This window comes from Rana temporaria, chromosome 3, assembly GCF_905171775.1.
Source record: "Rana temporaria chromosome 3, aRanTem1.1, whole genome shotgun sequence".
Classification (NCBI taxonomy): domain Eukaryota; kingdom Metazoa; phylum Chordata; class Amphibia; order Anura; family Ranidae; genus Rana; species Rana temporaria.
The window spans coordinates 470,833,112-470,854,847 of record NC_053491.1 but is presented as its reverse complement, the minus strand read 5'-3'; the positions used below and the strand labels follow the sequence as shown (position 1 = coordinate 470,854,847).

Here is a 21,736-nt window from a genome sequence, read left to right as displayed (position 1 = left end):
GCTTAACCACTTCCATACCAGACAATTACGCCCCTTCCCGCCCAAGCCAATTTTCAGCTTTCAGCACTGTCGCAATTTGAATGACAATTGCACGGTCATGCTACACTGTACCCAAATGACATTTTTATCATTTTGTTCCCACAAATAGAGCTTTCTTTTGGCGGTATTTGATCACCTCTGCGATTTTTTTTTTTGTGCAACAACTAAAAAAAGACCGAAATTTTGGAAAAAAAATAAAAACTTATTTTTTTTCTGTTAATTTCTTTTGTAAATAAGTAAGTTTTCTTCTTCAATTATGGGCACTGATATGGCGGCACTGATGGGCACCGATGAGGTGGCACTGATGGGCACCGATAGGCGGCACTGATGGGCAATGATAGGCGGCGCAGGTATGCGGCACTGATGGGCACTCATAGGCGGCACTGATGGGCACTCATAGGCGGCACTGATGGGCACTCATAGGCGCACTGGGCACTCTTTTGCGGCACTGATGGGTGGCACTGACGGACACTTATGGGTGGCACATATGGGCACTGATAGGTGGGCACTGGGCATAGATGGGCACTAAGAGGTGGCACTGATGGACACTGGGTGGCACTGATGGACACTGGGTGACACTGAGGGGTGGCACTGATGGCATTGCCGGGCATCATTAGTCAGTGCCCATGTTGCCAGTCAGTGCCCATTTGTGGGCACTAATTGGCATTGATTGTATTCAATGTTGTTTTATTTTATTTATTGTTTTTTTTATCAATCTGTGCTCTATTTGGGAGTGCCCCCCGGTGGTCTAGTGTGGCAACCCGAGGGGGGGCTGCGCTGATAAACAATCAGCGCGAACCCCCCCTGTCAGACACGAGTGAGGAAGAGCCGATCAGCGGCTCTTCCTGTTTACATCGTGATCAGCCGTGGTTGGACACGGCTGATCACGTGGTAAAGAGCCTCCACCGGTGGCTCTTTACCGAGATCCGAGATGCAGGGTGTCAGACTGACACCCCGCATCACCGATCGCCGCGCTACGCGCCCCCGCGGGCGCGCGCCAGCATGAAATCCTGCAGGACGTCAATAGAGGTCCAGTCAGGATTTCACAACCACTTCCCGGACGTCAATTGACCATTGATCGGGCGGGAAGTGGTTAAAGGCTCTTTACTGTAAGGCTGGAAGTCCGGGATTAAATCCTGTGGCAGAGGATTCCTGGCTATCCATGATCATTCTCAGATGGTCTGTGGCAGAGACTGTTCTCATACTGGTCTGTGCATCATCCCGGCTGCTAGGCCATGTGAGAGGGGTCTGTCCGGGTGAGCAATACCCATTTAAGAGGGAGTGGTGACTGACTGATTGGAACTTTAGATATTTTTGTGCATTCTATACCGCGTACCTGAACCTTCTCCTTCTCTCTATACTCCTCACAAGTTTCATGCAGCAAAAAATAAAACCTAACAGTTGAAGGTTTTACATCTTGTGTGGACATTGCTATTTCTACAGACTTTCTTCCCCTGCGACATAGAACTTTGAGGAAAACGAGCAAAACCCAAATCTAAACCAGCAGCTCCTACGGGAGTAGTGCTACACTATCATTTGTTGCTTGTTCAAAGAATGCCCCTCAGCCATGAGCAGGCTGTGTACCCATCTGTGGAAATGTTGACTAATCACAAGTGGTATTCCTATATTGAGTATTGGTCTAGGAAAGGCCTTCAAACTGTGATGCGTGTGCCACAGAGTTAATGTTTTTTTTTTTGTTTTGTTTTTCACACCAGCAGTTTAATGAGCAAAAATGGGAAAATTTGGGTTAGCACAATTTCACAATTGCAATATCTATTCAGGGCCGCATTTAATGTTGATTGGACCCTTAAAAAAAAAATTCTTGGCCCCCTCCCCATACAATTTTGCTCTCCACCTGCTCTGAGACATACAATAAATATCCGCCAGACTTAAAATCAGTTTACTGTATCAGATCAGGCAGTGATTGCGATTGGTTGCCAGAGGTTACAGCATATCATTACCACTTACTGACTGGTTGCCAGAGGTTACATCACGCATTATGACTCACTAATTAGTTGCTAGAGGTTACAGCACACATTACGACTCACTGATTAGTTGCTAGAGGTTACAGCACATGATTTCTTCTTGTTGATAGGTTGCTAGAGATTACTGTGCAGTAATACTGCTCACTGATTGGTTGCTAGAGGGTACAGCACATCATCTCTTCACTGCAGAGGGGCATAATGTACATATTAATGCAGCCTTTATTTACATATGAATGCCGCCGGTGTGTTGTTGAGCTGGTTCCTCCATTGGAAAGTGTTCCTGCCTCGACTGCGCAGGCGAGGCCAGGCACGGCGCATGCACAGTAAGAGGCCACGGAAATCTCTGAGCCTCAACAGCTGATTGTCAGCTTAGACGCCTGCTTATACACAGCGCTCTATAATACACACCGCTCTACACAGCAAGGGGCGGATGTGATATTGAGCAGTGCTTTTTTGATTAGTTATCCACGCCGCTCTATACAGCAAGGGGTTGATGTAAGACGTCTATTTTATTGACAAAACCATCCCCCAAAAAAGGACCGCTCAATATCACATCCGCCCCTTGCTGTAAAGAGCGGCATGAATAACCAATCAAAAAAGCACTGCTCAATATCACATCCCCCCCTTGCTGTAAAGAGTGGCATGGACAACCAATCAAAAAAGCACTGCTCAATATCACATCCCCCCCTTGCTGTAAAGAGTGGCATGGACAACCAATCAAAAAAGCACTGCTCAATATCACATCCCCCCCCTTGCTGTAAAGAGTGGCATGGACAACCAATCAAAAAAGCACTGCTCAATATCACATCCGCCCCTTGCTGTAAAGAGTGGCGTGGATAACCAATCAAAAAGCGACTGCTCAATTTCACATCCGCCCCTTGCTGGCCCTTGCTGTATAGAGCGGCGTGTACTATAGAGTGTATAATCAGGCATTGAAAGCGAGCGCGTCTACATCTGACGAACAGCTGTTCCCGCTTAGAGTTGTCCGTCGGCTCAGATTGCGCCTGCGCACTCCGGAGGGAACCATATCGATAGGAGGAACCCGCATGGCAGAACACCGGCCTCAGCTATTTACATATGAATGTCCATGTTATTTACATATGAATGATGGTTATTTACATGTAAACACAGGGGGCCAGATTCAGGTAGATCCGCGCAATATTTGCGTGGGCAAAGGGCAACGATTTTTGCTCTGCGCCCACGCAAATATTTTGATATGCCCGCGATTCACGGAGCAGTAGCTCCGTAAATTGCGCGGGCGCTATGCTAAATAGCCCGGCGTAAGGGCGCCTAATGTAAATGATCCCGCCGGGGGCAGGAATCATTTAAATTAGGTGCGCTCCCGCGCCGAGCGAACAGCGCATGCTCCGTCGGGAAACTTTCCCGACGTGCATTGCGGCAAATGACGTCGCAAGGACGTCATTTGCTTCTAAGTGAACGTGAATGGCGTCCAGCGCCATTCACGAATCACTTACGTAAACGACGTGAAATTTAAATTTCACGAGCGGGAAGGGCGGCTATACTTTAGCATTGGCTGCCCCTGCTATAGCAGGAGCAACCTTGCGCTAAAGTCACCGTACATAAAACTCCGTACCTTGCGTGCGCAGGGCCCGCGCAACTTTTGTGAATCGGTGGTAGTATGCAATTTGCATACTATACGCCGATCACAATGGCCGCGCCCCCTAGCGGACAACGCAAGAATGCAGCCTGAGATATGAAGGCATAAGGAGGCTTATGTCTGTCATATCCTAGGCTGCAGTCCGCGTAGCGATGTTCCTGAATCAGGGGTATTCGCTACGCGGGAGCAAAACAGCTATTGCGCCGCGCAACCTATGGTTGCGCGGGCGCAATAGCTTCTTGAATCTGGCCCATGGTCTGAAGGTGAGTCATCTGTACACAACAATAGGGCAGAGCTGGGCAGCATTAGCAGCAGCACTTCACACTGAGATATCAGGACACATCACAGGACTAAAACTTCAAGAGACAAGGGAATTTAAACTGGGATAGTTGGCAAGTATGAGGCAGCTGCTTTGGGCCCCACAACAATGACAGGGCCCAGTGCAGCTTCCCCCTTTGCCCTGCTTTAAAGATGGCCCTGTATCTATTTAGCCAAAATTACTCAATAAACTCTCTACAAGCAGCACATAGTGATAAATTCTGCTCTTTCTTGGAGAACTTTTTTATTATAATTTTAACTAACCATGTTGCATTTACATTTTTCCGAGCAATTGTATTACCTTGTCTGGTCGAGTATCCCTCTGATGATGTAAAATTGCAATAAGTTCACTGGAATGCATGAGTCTAACAGAGATCATAGTTTCTCCAGACCACTGAAGAATAAACCTTGCTGTATAGGAACCATTATTATGGTCTGTAACAGAGCCACTCACTCCGGCTTTTAGACTCAAAGAGTGAAGCTTCACATGAAAATAATCCCCACCATAGTTCTTTGTCCGACCCTTGTGGTCCTTAGCAATAATTAGAACCTCCAGTGATTCACCAATCACATAAGTAGCCCGAGGATTGATGATAAAGTATTCAGAAGTCTTTGGGTAGGTGGAAAATTCCAGGGATACTTTGGTTGGAGCCAGGGGCCATTCAATTATCTTCAGCAGATTGGTGAGTTCTTCACTTTGAGGGCCAATTACTGGAGATGTTGGTGGAGATGTTGGTGGAGATGTTGGTGGAGATGTTGCTGAAGATGTTGCTGGAGATGTTGGTGGAGATGTACCGATAGTTGTCAGTGCAGCTGGATGACTGTCTGCATTGGAATATTTTCTGAATAAATTGTTGTAAATGAACTGGAAAGAAACATAATTGATGAAGTCATGTTAATAACAATTGATGCTAAGTATCCATAAAGTAAAAGTACAGGTTCACTGAATGGTTTTCTAATGACGTATTAATTTAGTTAAAGCCCAACTCCAGGCTCAGATCCTCTGGATGCCCCCCAAGGTCGTTAATTTTTTTTCTACTTATCTTTTTCTGAATATTCAACTATGTAATGCACTGGACTTTCTTCTTGCACCCGGGAAAGTCCTCTGTTGATATAGAGAGCAGCGCTGACACAATGATGATCAGTGCCTCTTTTTTCTTAAACAACTATAAATAAAAGGGGCCATGGTAAAGCCCCTTTTTTGGAGGGGTTACGAGACCCATTCATTCATAATATGTCTTTTCTGTTGAATGTTAGGCCCCATACACACGACCGAGTTTCTCGGCAGAATTCAGCCAGAAACTCAATCGGAGTCATATTCTGCCGAGAAACCCGGTCGTGTGTACACTTTTGGCAGAGGAAACCGATGAGGAACTCATCGAGCCAAATAGAGAACATGTTCTCTATTTCCTCGTTAGTCAATGAGGAAACTTGGCTCACCGAGATCCTTGGCGGCTTCACAAGGAACTCGACGAGCAAAACGATGTGTTTTGCCCGTCGAGTTTCTCGGACGTGTGTACGGGGCCTCAGTTGTGTGTTGGCTTTGGAAATTGTAAAAGGAGGACATCTTATGGAGGAGTAGAAGTAACGTTGCAAAGGGCAGCTCTGAGCTGCTTTTTTATTTTTTTGTCAAGCCTTGGGGCCCATTTTAATAAATAAAATTGCCCACAGTCAGACCTTAACCACTTCAGCCCCGGAAGATTTGGCTGCCAGGCCAGGCCAGGCCATTTTTTGCGATACAGCACTGCGTTGCTTTAACTGAGATTTGCACAGTCATTGCGACGTTATACCCAAACTATTTTTTTTCCCACAAATAGATTTTTTTTTGGTGGTATTAGATCACCTCTGCGGTTTTAATTTGTTGCTCTAAAAAACAAAAAAAGAGCGACAATTTTGAAAAAAACACAATATCTTTTACTTTTTGCTATAATAAATATCCAATTTTGTTTTAAAAAAAAAAAAAAATTTTACCTCAGTTTAGGCCGATATGTATTCTTCTACATATTTGTGGTAAAAAAAAATTGCAATAAGCGTATATTGATTGGTTTGCGCAAAAGTTATAGCATCTACAAACTATGGAAAAGATGTATGGCATTTAAATGGCATTTTTTTATTATTATTATTATTATTATTATTATTACTAGTAATGGCAGTGATCTGCGATTTTTTGCGGTATTGCAACGTTGCGGCGGACAGGTCGGACACTTTTGACACATTTTTGGGACCATTCACATTTACAGAGCGATCAGTGCTATAAATATGCACTGATTACAATGTAAATGTCCCTGGCACGGAAGAGGTTAACACTAGGGGGCGATCAAGGGGTGAACTGTGTTCACTATTGTGTGTTCTAACTGTGGGGGGAAGGGGACTCACTATAGGAGATGACAGATCGTGTTTTTTTTTACTTTGTAGAAACACACAATCTGTCTTGTCTCCTCAGAAAACACACACAAAAAAAAAACCTGTGCAGCCGTTCGTGCATGCACATTGGGTTCCCCGCCGTGCATCGGGCGCGTGCCTCCAGCGGTGATGGCGCACCCTCTGGTGGCTCTCCTGGGAGAGCTATTCTGCCACAGTATATCTGCGTGAGCCGGTTGGGAACCGGTTAATAAAAAGTTTAACAAAGTCTTCCCATACCCCTTATGAATATGGCAACCAAATGCCCAATCACCATTATCAATTTTATTTAAAAAAAATGTGGCTATTGCCTGTGTAATTTCTTTCACTTGAGCCCTTGGTTTTAAAAAAATGCTTGCAGGAGGGGGCCTCTCCGACCGCGGAGCGAGATGGCTGCCTGATCTCTCTGATCTACTCAGACCTCGGGACTCACATTGGCTCTCAGCACAATCCTGCAGCAGCTCTTCCCTCTCTGTCACACCGGAGGGGAGAGGAAACAAGTGTCACTCAGGCGGTATGTCCTGAAGGAGGAACAGCAGCCTCCACAAGCTACGCCGCCTCGCAGACTACTTCTTTCAGATGCCCATACAGCACACCAAAGATGGAGATGCCTCCTCCTCAGACACCAGAGAACTGCAGGAACATGGCGCTGAATCAGATGAGATGGATAGCTCAGCTCCTGACCCTCAGGCCCCGTACACACATCCGAGAAACTCGACGGGCAAAACACATCGTTTTGCTCGTCAACTTCCTTGTGAAGCCGCCGAGGATCTCGGCGAGCCAAGTTTCCCTGTTGACTAACGAGGAAATAGAGAACATGTTCTCTATTTGGCCCGACGAGATCCTCGTCGGTTTCCTCGGCCGAAAGTGCACACACGGCCGGGTTTCTCGGCAGAATACGGCTCCGATCGAGTTTCTGGCTGAATTCTGCGGAGAAACTCGGTCGTGTGTACGGGGCTAGCTCCTCTCAGCAATCTCCTGCTGACAGAGGTAAGCTCCCTTAACTACTTCCCGCCCGCAGTAAGTCATATGACGTCCTGGACTTTCAGCGGGGATATCTGAATGATGGGTGCAGCTACAGTCATCATTCAGATATCATTATTTTCAGCCGGCGATTATGTGCACAGCAAGAATGATCATAGTGGCAGTTCCACCACTTGATCATTCTTACAGTCCACGGGAGCGGACATCCCCCCTCCCACCTCCATCCGGTGTTTCTCCGGGCTCTCCTGCGCCATCGAGGACCCAGAGAAAGAATCGTCTAGCGCCTGATGCGACCATAGGCCCGGGCGCGACATTATTACATCACCCCTGGGCCCCCGGATGCAAACAAAGCTGATCGTGGCTAGACATGTGCATTTGATTACGTCCAAATGCATTTTCGTCCAAATTTTGGGGATTTTCACGTTCGTTTTACTGTAATAAAAAATAAAAAAATAAATTCCAGCAATGTACTGTACATCATTCCACGACCTAGACCCGCGCTAGCCACCGCTACGAACGATACAGCCTCCACCATAGAAGGGGTTGACGAGCAAGAGGGGGCGGGGTCACCTGTGACACCACAGGGAAGCCACCAGAAACCCCCGTTACGTCAGAACGGGGCGGGGTCACTCGTTCACATCATGGGAGGCCCCGCCCTTGCTTCTAAAAGAAATGTCACATGGCTCACGTGTCATTCACCTGGGAGGCTTCTATGGAGGAGGCTGTATCATTCGTAGCGGCGGGTAGTGCGGCTGTGGGTCATGGAAGGATGTACATTGCTGGAAATTATTTGTATTTATTTTTTATTAAAAGACTTGTCTCAAGCTGTCTGTGTGTTTTTTTATCTTTTTTGACACTTTTTTTTGTGAAATGGTAGAGGTTAATGTACCCCATTACCAATTCACATGGGGGGGCAGAATCTGGGGGTCCCATTTGTTAAAGGGGGCTTCCAGATTGCGATAAGCCCCCTGCCCGCAGACCCCCACAACCACTGGGCAAGGGTTGTGGGGATGGGGACAAGGTGTTTTGGGGGGTCACAGACACCCAAAGCATCCTCCCCATGTTGAGGGCATGTGGCCTGGTACGGTTCAGGAGGGGGGCGCTCTCTTTTCCCCCCTCTTTTCCTGCGGCCTGCCAGGTTGCATGCTCGGATAAGGGTCAGGTATGGATTTTGGGGAAACCCGGCGCAATTTTTTTTTACATTTTGGCGTGGAGTTCCCCTTAAAATCTATACCAGACCTGAAGGGTCTGGTATGGATTTTTTGGGGGAACCTCACACCATTTTTTTTTTATTACATGGGGTTCCCCTTAATATTTATACCAGACCTGAAGGGCCTGGTAATGGACTGGGGGGGACCCCTATCATTTCTTTCAATGACTTTTCTCTGTATTGCTGGGAGCCGTCAATTCATTATAGCCGCGAATAGTTTTAAATTACTTTTTTTCGAACATGAGTTCGACTCGAACTCGAAGCTCATCCCTAGTGACAATATACTCTCAGACAGTGAGGCTGGGAGCGAGGCCTGTGCCTAGTGCAGCGCTGCTGTCCCCACCCACCTCGGCACCTCCTCCTTCTCCGGCACCTAGCGGCAAGCGGCAGTTGTTTGGGGTCCTGTTTGGGTTTTTGTATGTTGGTTTTAACCATTTTGCAGCTGCGCTATAGACAAAGGACGTCTACAGCGCGGCACTCAATTGCCATGAGGACATCCCTGGACGTCCTCCTGTTTACTAGTTCCATTTTTTTACGTCGTTTTCGTTCGGCTTTTTCCGGCGTATAGTTAAAGCTGCTATATGGTGGCGTACTCAATGTTAAGTATGGCCATCGGTCCCGCGTCCAATTTTGAATTTTTTACGTCGTTTGCGTAAGTCTTTCGCGAATAGGGATTTGCGTAGAATGACGTCACCGTCGTAAGCATTGGCTGGTTCCGGTTTAATTTGGAGCATGCGCACTGGTATACCCCCACGGACGGCGCATGCGCAGTTAAAAAAAATGCCGTTTACGTCGGGTCACGATGTATTTACATAAAACACGCCCCCATTACATCCATTTGAATTCCGCGCCCTTACGCCGCCAAAGATACACTACGCCGCCGTAACTTACGGCGCAAATTCGTTGAGGATTCTAAAAAAAAAAAGTTGCGGCGGCGTAGTGTATCTTAGATACGATGCGCCCGGCAGATTCTTACGTGCAGGTACGTGGATCTGCCCCATTGTGTTTTTTTCAAAATTGTCGCACTTTTTTTTGTTTATATCAGGAAAAAAAAACGCAGAGATGATCAAATACCACCAAAAGAAAGCTCTATTTGTGGGAAAAAAAGGACGTCAATTTTGTTTGGGAGCCACGTCGAGCCACGTTTTAGATTTCTCAACGAATTTGCGCCGTAAGTTACGGCGGCGTAGTGTCATTTCTGAAAGGAAAAAAAGGCATTTAAAACCGGACTCGTGGCTATAATAAATTGTCGGCACCGGCAATTCATAGGGAATTCATTCATAAAAAAAAAAAAAAAGGGTGGGGGTCCCCCCAAATTCAATTACCAGGCCCTTCAGGTCTGGTATGGATATTAAGGGTAACCCCGCCGTCAATTTAAAAAAAATTATGTGGGGTTCCCCCCAAATATCCATTCCAGACCCTTCAGACCTAAAGGATCAGGAATGGATATTTGGGGGGAACCCCACGTCGTTTTTTTTTTAAATTGACTGCGAGGTTCCCCTAATATCCATACCAGACCTGAAGGGCCTAGTAATTGAATAATTGAATTCGGGGGGACCCCCACACTTTTTTTTTTTTTTTTTTATGAATGAATTCTCTCTGAATTGCAGGAGCCCACAATTCATTACAGCCGCAAGTCCGGTTTTAAATGCCTTTTTTTCCTTTCAGAAATGACACTTTGTGCAGAGACAGTTCTATGTACGGGAAACATGCGCTATTTCACAGGCATACTTTACACCCCCCCCCCCCAGGTACGAAATTTAAAGTAATATTTCACTTTTATTGTTTCACTTTTAGCATTATTAAATTCACTGCTCCCAAAAAATTGCAGTTTGAGAGTTAACAACTAGGGGCGCTGAAGGGGTTAAGTGTGACCTCATATGTGTTTCTAACTGTAGGGGGGCGGGGCTGGACGTGTGACTATATCAGGGAACAGACGATCAATGACAGGGCCACTGAGAAGAACGGGGAAGGTGTTTTTACACACACCTCTCCCCATTCTTCAGCTCCTGTGACCAAACGCGGGACTCCAGCAGCGATCGGGTCCGCGGGTCCCGTGGCCGCGGTCACGGAGCTTCGTACCGGGGTCGCGGGCGCGTGCTGATATACGTCGTCAGAATGGCACGGCTGGGCACAATCGCGTACCTGTACGTGATTGTTAAATGCCCAGCCGTGCCATTCTGACCACGTATATCGGCGTTAGGCGGTCCTTAAGTGGTTAATAATAAAAAAAATATATATATATATAATATTTTTTTATTAAAAGAAGGGGGGTTGACATCCGGGGCCCTGGGGACCTCCGGACCCCTGGGGACCGCTGGGCCCTTTAATAAAAAGAAAAAAGAAAAAAAAAAGAAATAAAACAAAATATATATATATATTATTAAAAAAAAGTGGGGTTGACCTCCGGGGCCCTGGGGCCCTTTAATAAAAATAAAAAAATAAATAAAAAAAATATATATAAAAAAAATATCATTTTTTTTAATAAAAAAAAAGGGGGGTTGCCATCCAGGCCCCTGGGGACCTCCAGCGCCCCTTACAGTTGTGCTGCCTGTACCCCCCTGATGGCGGCCCTGACTGCACTGTGTAGCTCACTGTTTGTTATATTGCTGTCAATTCTGTGTGGGAATCAGAGATACTGTATCTGCTAGACTGGCTTATCTGATTCACTGAAAACTTTGCATACTGCAATATACTTATTCTTATACTTATACCTATTCTCAAGTGTATGAGAGCAAAGATCATTCGATTATAAGTGACTGCGTTGAAGTGCATTTCTGTCACTTCATTATTTAAAGCAACAGTGTCCCTTTTTGGTCTGGGAGGTTTCTAGCTTGTATTAGACTAGGGAATGGTAAACAGCTCAGGGTAACGACAGGATAGGCTTCTGATGGCCACTTACAGTAGATAGGTAGAGGTCCGGTCGCATTGATAGCCTATAGTCAGGTTAGGACAGGGCTTGACAAATTTGCTTGGAATCTAGGAGCCAGCTAAAAAATTTAGGAGTCAGGAACACGCCCCGTTCCAACGAGCTTGCGCGCAGAAGCGGACGCATACGCGAGAAGAGCCTGCATATGAAAGTGTTGTTCAAACCACACATGTGAGGTATGGCCGCGATCGGTAGAGGGAGAGCAATAATTCTAGCCCTAGACCTCCTCTGTAACTCAAAACATGCAACCTGTAGAAGTTTTTAAACGCCGCCTATGGAGATTTAAAAGGGTAAAAGTTTGTCGCCATTCCACGAGCGGACGCAATTTTGAAGCGTGACATGTTGGGTATCAATTTACTTGGTGTAACATTATCTTTCACAATATAAAAAAAAATTGGGCTAACTTTACTGTTGTCTTATTTTTTAATTAAAAAAAGTGTATTTTTTCCCCAAAAAATGCGCTTGTAAGGCGGCTGCGCAAATACGGTGTGACAGAAAGTATTGCAACGACCGCCATTTTATTCTCTAGGGTGTTAGAATAAAAAAAAAAAATATATATATATATATATATATATATATATATATATATATATATATATATATAAATAAATAAATAAATAAATAAATAAATAAATAAATAATGTTTGGAGGGTTCTAAGTAGATGGAAGGAGATGGCAGTAAAAACAGACAGGGAAAGCTCCATTAGCATTGCTGGTTTTGTTGTCATACCAACGGCCACCACAAGATGGTGCCAGATCACAGAAGGAAGCATAGGCCTGCAGAAGGCCGCAAAGCTGCGGCCTCAATTGCCGACCGGCGCAGCTTGACGCGATTATGCAGCAGGGGAGGTGGGGGCTCACGGAGACCAAGGGACCAAGAGATAGGCTGGATAGGCCTGATTTTCCTTGCAGGTGGGGTTTTCCAGACTTCTTTGCCATAGATACATATATATGCACTGTTCTTTTCAGACATATGTACATTCTTCTTGTTATTGCTTTAGTTGTATATAACGCCATCACTAATAACCTGCCGGTATGTCTACATATCTTTACTCTTGGACTCCTTTCACACTGAGGCGCTATAGCAAAGTGCCTGTAAAGCGCCTCACCTGTCACTCCAATGCCACGCAATGCCAAGCTGCAGTTTCCAAAGCAAGCAAAGTCCTTTCTTGTATTAAGAGAGGTATGGACTCCAGAGAGAGAGAGATATATCATTTTGCCCCCCTGTACAAATCATTAGTAAGACCAGAGGTCAAGTCCTGGGGAAAAAAGTGTGTGAACTCCCACCCAAGATCCACTCCCCCACCAAAAAAATGATGCATAATTACTAAATTAACTACTTGCCGACCGCCCACCGCCGTTATACGTCCTCACTTTAGAGATGAATATCTCGGTAACGGCAGCAGCTGCTGCCACAATCGAGATATTCATCTCTTCTGTGGGCGGCCGTGTTAACGATAATGGCGGTCTCCGCGGCGAATTCGCCGCGAGATCGCCGTTATCGGTGGCGGGAGAGGGCCCCCCCCCTCCCGCCGCTGTCCCGCGCCCTCCGCCGCTTACCGGAGCCGTCGGTAGCGGCGGAGGAGATCGCGACCATCCGGCAGCTGAGCGGGGACGAGACTGAAGGAAAAATCTCCTTCGCCCGTCCCCATAGCTCCGCTGGGCGGAAGTGACGTCAAAACGTCAGTCCCGCCCAGCGTCTTAAAGAAACATTTTTTTTTTTTGTCATTTGAAAAAATGACATTTCCAAATTTTTTTTTTTTTTTTGCATTTAAGCCCAAATATGAGATCTGAGGTCTTTTTGACCCCAGATCTCATATTTAAGAGGACCTGTCATGCTTTTTTCTATTACAAGGGATGTTTACATTCCTTGTAATAGTAATAAAAGTGATAATTTTTTTTTTTTTTTTTTTCAGTGTTAAAAATTCTAAAATAAATAAAAATAAATGCGAAAAGCAAAAAAAATTTTTTTTAAAGTGCCCCGTCCCGACGAGCTCGCGCGTAGAAGCGAACGAATACGCGAGAAGCGCCGACATATGAAAACGGTATTCAAACCACACAAGTGAGGTATCGCCGCGATCGTTAGAGCGAGAGCATTAATTTTAGCCTTAGGTCTACTCTGTAACTCAAAAAATGCAACCTGTAGAATTTTTTAAACGTCGCCTATCAAGATTTTTAAGGGTAAAAGTTTGACGCCATGCCACGAGCGGGCGCAATTTTTAAGCGTGACATGTTGGGTATCATTTTACTCGGCGTAACATTATCTTTCACAATATATAAAAAAATTGGGCCAAATTTATTGTTGTCTTATTTTTTCATTTAAAAAAGTGAATTTTTTCCAAAAAAAGTGCGCTTGTAAGACCGCTGCGCAAATACGGTGTGACAAAAAGTATTGCAATGACTTCCATTTTATTCTCTAGGGTGTTAGAAAAAAAAATATATAATGTTTGGGGGTTTTTAAGTAATTTTCTAGCAAAAAAAAATGGTTTTGTCTCGTAAACACCGACTCTGAAAAACAGGCCCGGGGCTAAAGTGGTTACTAAACCGCTTGCTTAGAAGCAAGTTCTTTCTAAATCCCGCGATAACTCGCGGCAGACCTCCGCAATGTCTCCTGGGAACAATGACAAAAGCTCCCAGGAGACATTGCTGCATCGAGGAAGTGACGGAATACCCGCACACTACCCGATGAATCCATATACAGGAAGCGGCCAGTAACATAAAGGATTACTAAGGTTCGCCTGCCCCTGACAGTGACTCGAGCTGGGCATCGCCGCTTAGTGAAGGATTGGCTCAGGCAGCTTGGCTGCTCTCGGCTGCTCTAGTCCTGCAAAGGGAACTGAGTTCCTGCTGTGAAAAAAGTGCAGGAACTCCGTTCCCACGCATTCCCGCAGGACTTGAGCCCTGAGTAAGACCTCATCTGGAATATGCAGTTCAGTTTTGGGCCCCAGTTCTCAAAAAGGATATCGGGGAACTGGAGAAAGTGCAGAGAAGGGCAACCAAACTGATAAGAGGCATGGAGGAGCTCAGCTATGAGGAAAGATTAGAGGAACTGAATTTATTCTCTCTTGAGAAGAGGAGAATAAGGGGGGATATGATCAACATGTACAATATATATATAAGGGGTCCATATAGTGAACTTGGTGTTGAGTTATTCACCTTACGGTCAATACAGTGTACCATGAAATCAATGGGCAGCGCCACTGTAGCTAGCAGGGGTTAAAAGCGCCCCGCTAAGGCAAGAGTCGCTAAAAATAGCTGTGCTTTACCGCTGACGCCCCCCCAATGCCCGAGTGTGAAAGGGCTCTTAGAAATCTATGCTGGGTGTATTGGTACCAGGGTTGCCACCCTCCCGTAGCATTTGTTACTAACAAAACATGGAAAATTTACTGGCGGAGCACATTTTTTTTACTGGCAACCTGAGAAATGACAGAACTCCTATTGAAAACTAACATGATATGGAAACACTGAAAATGCCTACAACAAAGTAATTTGCTTGATTTATAAATCACTGATATTTACTGGCAGTTGTAAAAAAATCACTGATTTTTACAAACTGCCCGTAAATTTATTGGCGGTTGTAAACCCTGATTACTACTACTGTTGTCAGTTATTTTGAGTGAGTTACTAGTTATTGTCCTAGAAAGGGACCATCTCTACATAAGCCGGAGCCCTGTTCTAGGTGGAAGCACTTCCAATTATATTCATAATTATATTATATATTATATTCATAGTCCACTTTTCTTTTAGCTCTGGCTCTGGCTCATTTGGTTACCTTCGGACCGGGTTGTGGGCGCGCCGCGGGTGCGCGCCCGCGACCCACGGCTGAGCATTTAACAATCACGTACAGGTAAGTGATTGTGCCCAGCTGTGCCATTCTGCCGATGTATATTGGCGTTAGGCGGTCCTATAAGTGGTTAATAAAAAAATAAAAAATAAAAATAAAAAAAATATATATATATTTTTTTATTATTAAAAAAAGGGGGGTTGACATCCGGGGCCCTGGGGACCTCTGGGCCCTTTAATAAAAATAAAAAAAAGAAGTAAAAAAAAAAAAAAAAAAAAAAAAAAAATATATATATATATATATATATATATATATATTTATATTTATTAAAAAAAAGGAGGGTTGACCTCCGGGGCCCTGGGGACCTCCGAGCCCCTTTAATAAAAAAAAAAAAAAATATATAAAAAATTAAATAAATAAATAAAATAAAAAATGTGCCAGTAAATTGTCAATGTTTTGTTAGTAAAATATGCTACGGGAGGTTGGCAACCCTGGTACTAATACACCCAGCATAGATTTTTAAGAGCCCTTTCACACTGGGGCATCAGCGGTAAAGCACAGCAAGTTAGCGCCATAGCCTGTGTGGAGAGGGCAACTTCATATAACCCCCTCCTATACCAGGGCTACACGTTTTATTCTAATGCATTCTATGCATTCAGATAACATAAACATACCTCCCAACTTTTGAAGTTCAGAATGAGGGACACTTGTGGGAGGAAGCGACCGACGACACGCTACTTGCGGGACTTAATGGGCGTGGTTAAACAAAACCCAGGTTTCCTTTTAGCTCTAAAATATGCTTTAATTGCTGTGACACAAGATAGAGTTTCACGGACACATACAAACCCCAGCACTATCATTAACAAAAAAGGAAAAAGGAAAAGCTTCTATTACATTTGGTTTTGCATAAACTATGGAAGTGTGTGTTGCACCAAGTGTGGAAGTATTCAGGAATGCATTACGTACAGAGTACATCGTTAAGGAGTGTGCTATGCACAGAGTGCCTTGTTCAGGAGTCTGATATGCACAGGGAGTAGGTTTATGGAGTGCTTTAAAGGGATTGTAAAGGTAAAAATTTTCCTCCTTCACTGACCTCATCCTTCGATTTTGTTTTTAAATGTCCTTATTTCTTCTGAGAAATCCTCACTTCCTGTTCTTCTGTCTGTAACTCCACACAGTAATGCGAGGCTTTCTCCCTGGTGTGGAGTGTCATGCTCGTCCCCGCCCTTGGACTACAGGAGAGTCAGGACGCCCACTAACACACAGCTCCTTTCTCTATCTGCAACGTAGGGAGCATCTTGACTCTCCTGTAGTCCAAGGGAGGGGTCAAGCACGACACTCCACACCAGGGAGAAAGCCTCGCATTACTGTGTGGAGTTACAGACAGAAGAACAGGAAGTGAGGATTTCTCAGAAGAAATAAGGACATTTAAAAGCAAAATGGAAGGATGAGGTAAGTGAAGGAGGACTGCACTAAAGTAAAGGATCTATTTAGGAAAAAAAATTGTACCTTTATAACCCCTTTAATTACAGTGAAGGGCTCAGGAGAGCTCTGAGTACAGACTGCAGGTTTCTGCAGTGCCTTTTGCTAAGGGAACAGGGTTCTGGAGTGTGTTACGCACAGAATGCAGGGTTCAGGAGAGTGCTAGATACAGAGTGCAGGGTTCTGGAGTGTGTCATGTACAAGGTGCAGGGTTCTGGAGTTACTTACAGAGTGCAAGGTTCTGAAGAGCATTATGTAGGAGGTAGGTTCTGGAGTGGGTTATGTACAGAGTGCATTGTTCTGGAGTGCATTATGCACAGGGTTCAGGGTTCTGGAGATACATACAGACTGCAGGATTCTGGAGTGTTATGCACAGGGTTCTGAGTTATGGAGTGCATTATGTACAGAGTGCAGGAGAGTGCTGGGCATAGTGTATGCTTCTGGAGTGTGTTATGTACAGAATGAAGGGTTCAAAAATGCTAGGTACAGTCATCCATCCACATTTTACTATTGCCTCTCCCCCTGCCCTCATCCCCCCCCCAATCCAGCACATCCAGGGATTGGTGAGCAAGCCAGTTGGATGTGCACTGTGCAGCTTCAATGAGAGACTTTGCCTGTCAAATCCAAGCTGTGATGTCGGATATGGACTACTACCCAGACCTGCCCCTCTTTAAAACAACCAGTATATAGAAAGAGGCATCAGGTCAGGGCATCAGTGGACATCAGGCTGCTGCAGGCATCGGGCAGCAACTCCTCTTCACTTCTGCGGTGCATCTCCTCCCCTTCTCCTAGACGTCCAATAGGATCGCATGTCCTTTCAGCCAATCAGATAACGGGTATCAGACTCGCTTCCCAATTGGCCGGGAGGAGGATCAGAGTTGCAACAGCAAACTTTTATTTGCTGTTGCAACACCTGGGTGGGCTCATGGCGCAATGCTCTGTGCCACGAGCCCACCCTATTTTGAAGCCTATTGTAGCCTCTGGCTCTAATCAGGGTTTTTTTTAAACACCCCCACCACTGTAATTCATGTGCACGGCGTCCTGAAAGGGGCCGGACGCAAGAATAAGGGGTAGCAGCCGTGAGTCATAGGGCATTAATTATGATGTCACGGCTGTGGATAAAGGGGACGGGCCACCACTGGATAGCATCATTATTTCAATGTAGAATAAGTTGGATAAATCAAGGGCAGGTTTGCCTGAGGAGAGCCCACTTCTTTAACCACTTGCCGACCGCGCTATAGCAAAAATACTGCTACAGCGCGGTCGAGTTGCTGTGACACGACGTCCCTGGGACGTCCTCGTGCACTTCCGCGTTTGCGTGTCCCCTGGGGCGCGCTCGCGGAAGTGTCCGTGCTCGCCGGGTCTAGAAGACCCGGCGCATCACTGATCACGGTAAATTGCCGCTGATAGCGGCCGTTTACCACGTGATCGCTCCGTCAAATGACGGAGCGATCACTTGTAAACAAACCGGCATCATTTGATGACGCCGGTTCCTCCCTCTCCTCTCTGTACCGTTCGGTACAGCGTGAGAGAGGGGGGGAGCGGGTGTCAGCAGCGCTGTGGCTGGATCTGTGACAACTGCAGTCACAGATCCAGCCATCCATCCCAGCTCAGCTATCCCTGCGCAATACTCTGCAATACCCCAATACTCTGCAATACCTCGATACTCTGCAATACCCCAATACTCTGCAATACCCTGCGCAATACTCTGCAATACCCCAATACTCTGCAATACCCTGCGCAATACTCTGCAATACCCTGCGCAATACTCTGCAATACCCCAATACTCTGCAATACCCTGTGCAATACTCTGCAATACCCCAATACTCTGCAATACCCCAATACTCTGCTATACCCTGCGCAATACTCTGCAATACCCTGCGCAATACTCTGCAATACCCCAATACTCTGCAATACCCTGTGCAATACTCTGCAATACCCCAATACTCTGCAATACCCTGCGCAATACTCTGCAATACCCTGCGCAATACTCTGCAATACCCCAATACTCTGCAATACCCTGCGCAATACTCTGCAATACCCTGCGCAATACTCTGCAATACCCCAATACTCTGCAATACCCTGTGCAATACTCTGCAATACCCCAATACTCTGCAATACCCCAATACTCTGCAATACCCTGCGCAATACTCTGCAATACCCTGTGCAATACTCTGCAATACCCTGCGCAATACTCTGCAATACCCCAATACTCTGCAATACCCTGTGCAATACTCTGCAATACCCCAATACTCTGCAATACCCTGCGCAATACTCTGCAATACCCCAATACTCTGCAATACCCCAATACTCTGCAATACCCCAATACTCCGCAATACCCCAATACTCTGCAATACGTCCCCCCCTCCTGCCACCCTCCGGTGCTTTTACAGACTCACCGCTACGATCGAAGCCAGGATATATTTTTTTTCAGTCTTCCCAGCCTAGAGGTGAGATGTGGGGTCTTATTGACCCCACGTCTCACTGTAAAGAGGACCTGTCATGCTATATTCCTATTACAAGGGATGTTTACATTCCTTATAATAGGAATAAAAGTGAAAAAAAAAATATTTTTGGGGGAAAACGTGTCAAAATCAAGTAAATAAAGTAAAATGAACAATAATTAACAATAATTAATAAGCACCCCTGTCCCCGTGAGCTCGCATGCAGAAGCGAACGCATACGTAAGTCCCGCCCACATATGAAAACGGTGTTCAAGCTACACATGTGAGGTATCTCTGCGAACGTTAGAGCGAGAGAAATCATTTTGGCCATAGACCTCCTCTGTAACTAAAAACATGTAACCAATAAAAGTAATTAAAGTGTCGCCTATGGGGATTTTTAAGTAGCGAAGTTTGGCGCCATTCCATGAGTGTGCGCAATTTTGAAGTGTGACATGTTGGGTATCTATTTACTCGGCGTAACTTCATCTTTCACATTATGAAAAAAAATTGGGCAACTTTACTGTTTTGTTTTTTTAAGCACAAAACAGTTTTTTTTAAAAACACGCGTTCAAAAAATTTCTGCCAAAATACCATGCGAGATAAAAAGTTGTAGTGGCCGCCATTGTATTCTCTAGGGTCTTTGCTAAAAAAGCATATATAATGTTTTGGGGTTCTATGTAATTTTCTAGCAAATAAATTATGATTTTTCCATGTAGGAGAGAAATGTCAGAACTGGTCTGGGTGTTCCAGAACGCCTGATGGTGCTCCCTGCATGTTGGGCCTCTGTATGTGGCCACGCCGTGTAAAAGTCTCACACATGTGGTATCGCCATACTCCGGAGGAATAGCAGAATGTGTTTTGTGGTGTAATTTGTGGTATGCATATGCTGTGTGTGAGAAATAACCTGCTAATATGACAGAAACAAGTTTTTTTTTACAGAATTTTCTGTCGTTTTTCTTTTATAGCGCAAACAATAAAAAACCCAGAAGTGATCAAATACCACCAAAAGAAAGCTCTATTTGTGTGAAAAAAAGGACAAAAATTTCAAATGGGTACAATGTTGTATGACTGAGTAATTGTCATTCAAATTGTCAGAGCACCGAAAGCTGAAAATTGGTCTGGTTAGGAAGGGGGTTTAAGTGCCCAGTGGTCAAGTGGTTAAGGCACAGGGACACATTAGATGCCCAGTAAGTGCATAGTGGCAGCTGAAGGCATCCAATGTGTCCCCATGCGGAATCCAGTGAACAAGCTACACAAAAATTGCAACAACACCCCCCCCCCCCAATTTATATCTAGCTATTAAAGTAAGGTGCACACAGAATGGCATTGAACATTGCACATCACAAACAAACTTACCAGCTGACTAGTAAAAAAAAAAAAAAGACTAGTTGGTATTGGTAGAGTTAGGAGCACAATGAAATGTAAGAGAATTGGGAACCCAAATATAGAGTACTGCATAAAAAAGAGTGAGTGTCAGGAAAGGCAGTCTGCCTAGCAACAACAGTATCAGAAGAATGCCTGTGCGTGGAGGGACCATTCGGCGCAAGCGCGTATGCAATGGCGCACGCAATAGAACGCATGGCACACACAATGGCGCACGGGCGCACACATGGGAGCGTGCATGGGCGCGCTGTGACAACACTTGCAGCCAAATAGGCTATTTAAAGAGATCAGATACTTTGCTTCCTTGCTGTCTGGTCTACAGCGCTTTCCCGAGACCCCTGCTACTTGTGACTCTGATTGCCACCTGGTTACCTGATCCGGCTCTCCCTTGACTACTCCTGCTTGCTGCCTGTCTCCGATCCCGGCTAGTCCTGACCTCGCTTCTGTTCTCCTTCTAACCTGATTGCTGCCCGCCTGATGAACTGACCCGGCCTTGACTTTGACTATTCTCCGGATTCAGTTTTGGTACCTGACCTGCTCGCCTGTGTCTGACCCGACCAGTCCCCACCTGCCAATCTCCTGTTCCACGAGTGCTGAACCAGGGTCTTCAGCTCTCAGCCCGCTGCCTGCATCCTGCTCGGACTACAGTACACCTCCACCTGCTGCTGCATCCAGCCCTCTGCACCAGCTTATCCGCCAGGCACTTGTGCACCTTTGCACTCTTGAACCCCTGTCTACTCTACCAGGGGCTCTTGAGCCAGAGGCTTATGAGAGGCCGCTCTCTGCACATTGGGCTCTACTACCAGGTACATAGATAAGCCACAGGAATATAGTGATCAAAAAATCTATGAAAATCAAAATTCCAAAAATATATATAAATGGATCAATGAAAATAAATAACAAAGGTAATAGAAAACATTCCTCCACCTTCCACCATCTAAAACAGGCTTGTTTTTTTCCTGTTTCTTTCCAGTGAGATCTACAATCAACTGCCGGGCTGGGTGACGGGCTGGACACTTGGTCCAGTGGTCTCCCCAGTCTGGCCAGCAATTCCTCCAGAGCTTGCTAGAGATTCCTTGAGCAATCAGCAACTTCTGCCTCTCAAATTAGTAACTACTGACACCAATCATCTTTTTAGCTATATACCGTATAAAGGGGGA

The 21,736-nt window shown here is 45.4% G+C and overlaps 1 protein-coding gene across 1 annotated transcript in view; it reads right to left on the bottom strand.

The window, feature by feature from the left end:
- Positions 1 to 21,736, bottom strand: part of LOC120933627 (NXPE family member 3-like) — a 122,274-nt gene that overhangs the window by 31,972 nt on the left and 68,566 nt on the right. The window contains exon 2 of the mRNA XM_040346937.1: positions 4,262 to 4,825. Coding sequence (XP_040202871.1) covers positions 4,262 to 4,825 — 564 coding nt within the window. The remainder of the gene's footprint in view (positions 1 to 4,261; positions 4,826 to 21,736) is intronic.